A 5490-nucleotide genomic window follows, 5' to 3' on the forward strand; every position below is an offset into this window, starting at 1 on the left:
AGTTAAATCAAGCAACAAACTCGTCCATTTCCGTTCGCCTAATCACTTGCCTTTCTCTTAAACTCGGCTGTTGCATCTCAGATCTCGCGGGCACCAACAAACCAGAGCTTTCCCACTCTCCTACTCGGACTCTCTGAAATCTCCCAGGTAAACTCTTCCTCCCTAGATCTCTCGAACCTCCATCTTCAAGAATTCTCTACGATCGATCCGACGCGCGCGTTCGCTACCTGTGATCCGCGCGCCTTGCAAACATCTCGAGATTTTTCGTTTGCTTGCTTTTTTAGCCCGGATCTGTCGAGAAAGGGGCGTTCGGATCCGAGCTGCTGTTGATCTTACCTCTCTCCGTGCGTTTCTTTCCTCGGCAGGAAAAGGAGCTTGGAAGGAGCTGGGGAGGTGGAGACGAGGCCATGGGGGAATTCTCCAAGGTCCGAAGATTCTTTCCCTGCTGCCGTTAATATATATTCTGATTCTGACTCTGTATTTACCTTCGAATGGCGCGTTCAATGTACTGAGGCCCCAATGCCCGATCGATCTAGCCAGATAGAACTATTAGCCGTGCAGAAATGAAGAAAATTAGATTATGATTTATGATCAAAACATACCTTTCTGTAAAGCTTATCCATTCTACGTAGAGTAGCAGCGGCCTTTCCCAGCTGATCCACCTCAGTTCCTGTATCATAAATTAAGAATTTTTATTTTGAAAGCGCAGCTAGAGTTGACAGCTTGATGCCTAATGTATAGTAAAGAAGGAACATACCATGTGTGGTGCTTAGCTTGTAGTAAAATGTTGATTGCTGACATATCATGCATTCTGTATTTGACTATCTATACCGATCCATTACGTTTGCGCAGGCGTCTTGCCCTTCTGTGAAGAACATTTTGCTACTTGACTCAGAGGGGAAGCGTGTTGCCGTGAAGTACTTCTCGGATGATTGGCCAAGTAATGCATCAAGGTTGACCTTTGAAAAGTCTGTTTTCACTAAAACTTTGAAGACAAATGCGCGCTCTGAAGGTAATTCATTCAGTGTGTAGCATTTGAATTCATGCCATACCATTTCGTACCACAGGTATTAGTGCATGTAGTTGCTGTTGCAACTTCACACCATTAGGCATAGATTGTAATTCACAAAATCAGTTGAGTGTGCCATTAAGCTTCGTATTTGAGATCTTAGCTGCAATTGCACATGTATCAAGCTCGGAATTTAAGTTGAAGTCCACTATTAATGTATAATGAAGTTATACTCCCAAAGATGCTTGGTTCCTTGATGTTAATTAAACGGTGTATATTCCTCTATGGTTACTATGCTATTTGGTAGGAGCATCTTGTTTGATTTTGTTGACAATTATTCTACACTTTGTTGGTTTATGCTATGTACTTAGATCTCATGTAAATCAAATAAGGGCTATTGGCCTAACTGAAAGTATTATTTCATAAACGAATCATGTTAGTTTACTGTTCCTAGCAATAGTATTAGTTGCATTGAGGAAGCCTGAGTTTCCAATGACCGTGAAATGCTTATTATTGGATGAATGAGAAGTTTCAGGTTTATGTTCATTACTATTATTTATGTCCAACAGTATCAGATATTTTGTTGTCTAACCTTAAATTGGATTTACCTTTGACCCCTATGTTAATACTATGCAGCTGAGATAACATTACTTGATGGCTATATTATCGTCTACAAGTTTGTACATGACCTTCACTTTTTCGTCACTGCCGGAGATGACGAGAATGAGCTCATCATATCAAATGTACTACAGGGTTTTGCTGATTCTGTTGGTCTTCTACTCAGGTAGTATACTTGTTCTAGTGCTACTGCATGAACTGTTATATTTGCAAGGCAGCTGGTTCAGGGTGCAACTTTCTGTGCTTCAGGGGTGATGTTGAGAAGAGGACTGCACTTGAGAACTTGGACTTGATACTTCTCTGCATTGACGAGATTATTGATGGCGGGTAAGGATTTCCTGTGATCTATGCTAAATTTGTATCTTCTGCTGTCTCAGAGTCTTCTGCTTAGATGAAAGTGTTGTTGGGCATTTTACTCTTTCCCTATTTGAACATGATGCTGCACCATTATCATAGAGTATTACTCCCTCCATCCCAAATTAAGTGACTTGGATTTGTCTAGATTCGCATGTATCTACACACTAAAAGGCATCTAGATACATGCGAATCTAGACAAATCTGACTCACTTAATTTATGATGAAGTATTTCCTTTTGACTTGGCTTTGTGTACGTTTTTCTGGATCTCTCATGGAGTTTTTGCTAGAATAAGCACTTCAAATTTCACTTGTTGACGGAGATAGCTTTAGGCCCAACTCTGTAGCCAGTGCATGTGCCTTCCAAATTGTTGCAAATATTCTGAAACTATGCAATCGTTTCTGTACTTGCGCAGCATAATTCTTGAGACAGATGCAAACACCATTGCTGGTAAGGTTGCGACCAATGCTGCCGACGGTTCAGTCCCTTTCTCTGAGCAGGTAAGTTTCTGCACCTCCATACCCGCACAATCCTCTGCGAGTTACTGCCACATTACTTCTCATGCATTGTCTGTTTGTTCTCTGCAGACGATATCTCAAGCTCTGGCCACAGCTAGGGAACACTTTGCAAGATCTCTCCTCAAATGAACGACCAGCACTTTTTTTCACTTGTTATTACAACCTGTGTGAGCTCAGGTTGGGCTACTGTATGTTATGTTGGGCCTGATAGTTGTTACTCACCCTGAGCTGCAGTGCAATTGTGGCAGACAGAAGTAATTAAATGTGACTGGATACTCCTCAGATGCTATGTAATTCTTTCTCCTTCGTCAAGTGTTGTATTTACATTTTCCGGAAGTATAGAGCAAAATAAAGGCTGTTTTTATCCGCTCTCCAATCCATTAAACAGCAGTCGTCTCAAACTGTAAAGGTTCTTGCTACAACTTTCTCTTCCTATGCGTGGACACCACCTTATGCAGGTACATTTTTAATTAATACTCCCTCGTTGTACTAAATGAGAGTCGATTAAAAGGGAATGGAGGGAGTATTGCAGTCTTTCTGGGTGCAGGCTGTCCGACTTTGGATCATGTATCCCCTTCGTGTTCGAATCGTGTAGGTGCCATGCACACACAAAAAATTCATGAACCCTATTTGATGGGTTCTCTTCAAGTATCTCAAGATTCTATGCACTATATCAAGATGCCCACTCCTTGGTTCATGCATGTATCCGCCCACCACACCAACGACATATTTAATGTCAGGCCTAGTATGACACAAGAGTCTTCCAACCAATTTATGATAATTTTCCTTATTCACTAGCTCACCTGATTGTGTAGTCACTTGATTTTTTTTTTAAATTGGGGTAGGGGTTGCACGACATCCCATCATGCCATGTCATTCAAGAGATCTAGGGTGTATTTTCGTTGACATAAAGATATTCCCTTCTCTGTCCGAGCCACTTCTATGCCAAGGAAATATTTTAGGTTGCCCAAATTTTTCACCTCAAACTCCTTGCTCAAACACTCCTTCAATCTTTTTATTTCCTCTTGGTCATCTCCAGTGATGATAATGTCATCCACATAAACTGCAAGAATGGTGATCCTTCGTTCAACGTGTCAATAGAACACCATGTGGTCACCATTGCATTAACCATACCCCATACCACACACAGCTCGTCTAAGCCTATCAAACCATGCCCTTGGAGACTATTTTAGACCATACAAGGATTTCTTCAGCCTGCATACTTTTCCCTTAGTCTTTAAGGTACCAAAACCTGGTGGTATCTCCATGTACACTTCTTCCTGCAGGTCACCATGTAAGAAGGCATTCTTGACAATTGATGCAACTTCCACTCAAAGTTAGCAGCACATAAAACCAATATTCTTACTGTGTTCATCTTCGCCACTAGAGCAAACGTCTCATCGTAGTCAATTCCATAAGTTTGACTAAACCCTCTAGCGACCAATCTGGCCTTATACCTTTCTACCTTCCATTCAGGATTCTGCTTCACAGTATAGATCCACTTACAACTCACTGCCTTTTTCCCTGATGGCAGTGTGGTTAGCACCCATGTCTTGTTTTTCTTTAGTGCTTCCAACTCTTCTATCATCACTTCACGCCACTTCGGATCTTGCTTTGCTGTCTTCCAATCGTTTGGAATTGACACAATTTGTAGAGAGGCCACAAAAGCTCTATAGGAAGGAGATAAAGCCTCGTAAGAAACAAATTTGCTAATGTCATGTTTATCAGAAACAGTTTATAGAGCATGCATTTCGCAAAGAGCCTTCCTTGCCACTTCACCCTTTTTGGCTGCTTCATGTGTCTCCTTTCGCAATGCAATTGGCATATCCACTGTGTCAGATGAGCTGCTAGCACTGCCTTGTTGCCCCCTGCACATGTGGTTGATGTCCCACTGTGTCAGATGAGCTCACATCACTACCTTCATTCTCCCCTGCACATGTGGCTGCCGTCGAGTGTATACTTGGAGATTCTGCGGCCACCGATCCTGAACAAGAACAGGAACCTGGGGAGAATCAAACGGAATTGTACCTACTACTGGTTGGACCTGAACCTGCACATCACCATCAGGAACCTGCACATCACCATCAGGTTTAGTACCCATAGAAACCTTAGTGTGAGACACTACCTTCTCCCCCTCATGACCATCTTGCAGAGAGTGAAGTTGGTCAAGTTCTGCAAACAACAAGATCAGATCAGTTTGCTCACCATAGAATGACTCGGATTCCCTGAAGGTGACACCAACATTTATACCCATGCTGACTAGAGGAATAACCAATAAAAACACATTTTACTGCTTGTGGGTCTAACTTCCCAATCGATGGTCTATGATCCCGAACAAAGCATGTACTGCCAAATAATTTCAGAGCGACAACAAACTTAACTTTCCCAAACAACAACTCGCATGGGGATTTCATACCGAGTATCCTGGAGGGTGTCCTGTTAATCAAAAAATGGCTGTCGTTACTGCTTCACTCCACATGAACTTGGGGACATTCATTGTGTACATCAACGAGCGAGCAACTTCCAAAACGTGTCTGTTTTTCCACTCTGCCGGCCATACCGTTTTGAGGAGGGGTATCTGGGCAAGTCGTTTGATGAAGAATACCTTGTTCAGACAAGAAGGCCCCAAAGGTGGTGTTCAAATACTCCGTGCCATTGTCAGTCCTGAGCACTGATACGTCTCCGACGTATCGATAATTTCTTATGTTCCATGCCACATTATTGATGATATCTACATGTTTTATGCATACTTTATGTCATATTTATGCATTTTCCGGCTGACAAGGTATCGACTTGTCAATGCCTATGGATTGTAGGCTAGGGTTTAGTTGGAAGTAGAGGGTAAGTAGATCTCGAAGGTTTCAGCCGAAAAGTACTCGACGATTATGAAAACTAGGGTTTGTAGACAATGATTCGATTGATTCGTCGTCCCTCGACTCCCCCTTTATATAGGAGGTGGAACCGAGGGATTCGTGCTATACAAGTTTACA

At 42.3% G+C, this 5490-nt stretch overlaps 1 protein-coding gene across 1 annotated transcript; it reads left to right on the forward strand.

Moving 5' to 3' along the window:
* LOC127300397 (coatomer subunit zeta-2) lies at nt 1–2867 on the forward strand. The gene is made up of 7 exons (XM_051330504.2): nt 1–147; nt 366–425; nt 853–1012; nt 1646–1793; nt 1877–1954; nt 2398–2482; nt 2570–2867. Exons 2-7 carry the CDS (start codon nt 408–410, stop codon nt 2627–2629), a joined length of 549 nt encoding a protein of 182 aa, XP_051186464.1. The 5' UTR covers nt 1–147; nt 366–407; the 3' UTR covers nt 2630–2867.
* The last annotated feature ends 2623 nt before the right edge of the window (nt 2868–5490 follow it).

The sequence above is a fragment of the Lolium perenne genome, chromosome 5 (assembly GCF_019359855.2).
Source record: "Lolium perenne isolate Kyuss_39 chromosome 5, Kyuss_2.0, whole genome shotgun sequence".
In the NCBI taxonomy this organism is placed as follows: Eukaryota; Viridiplantae; Streptophyta; class Magnoliopsida; order Poales; family Poaceae; genus Lolium; species Lolium perenne.

What these genes read in the sequence shown, in the direction of transcription:
- LOC127300397 (XM_051330504.2), top strand. An exon ending in GACGAGATTATTGATGGCGG is followed by an intron (nt 1,955 to 2,397) that starts GTAAGGATTTCC and finishes GTACTTGCGCAG; the next exon opens with CATAATTCTTGAGACAGATG. An exon ending in CAGTCCCTTTCTCTGAGCAG is followed by an intron (nt 2,483 to 2,569) that starts GTAAGTTTCTGC and finishes TGTTCTCTGCAG; the next exon opens with ACGATATCTCAAGCTCTGGC.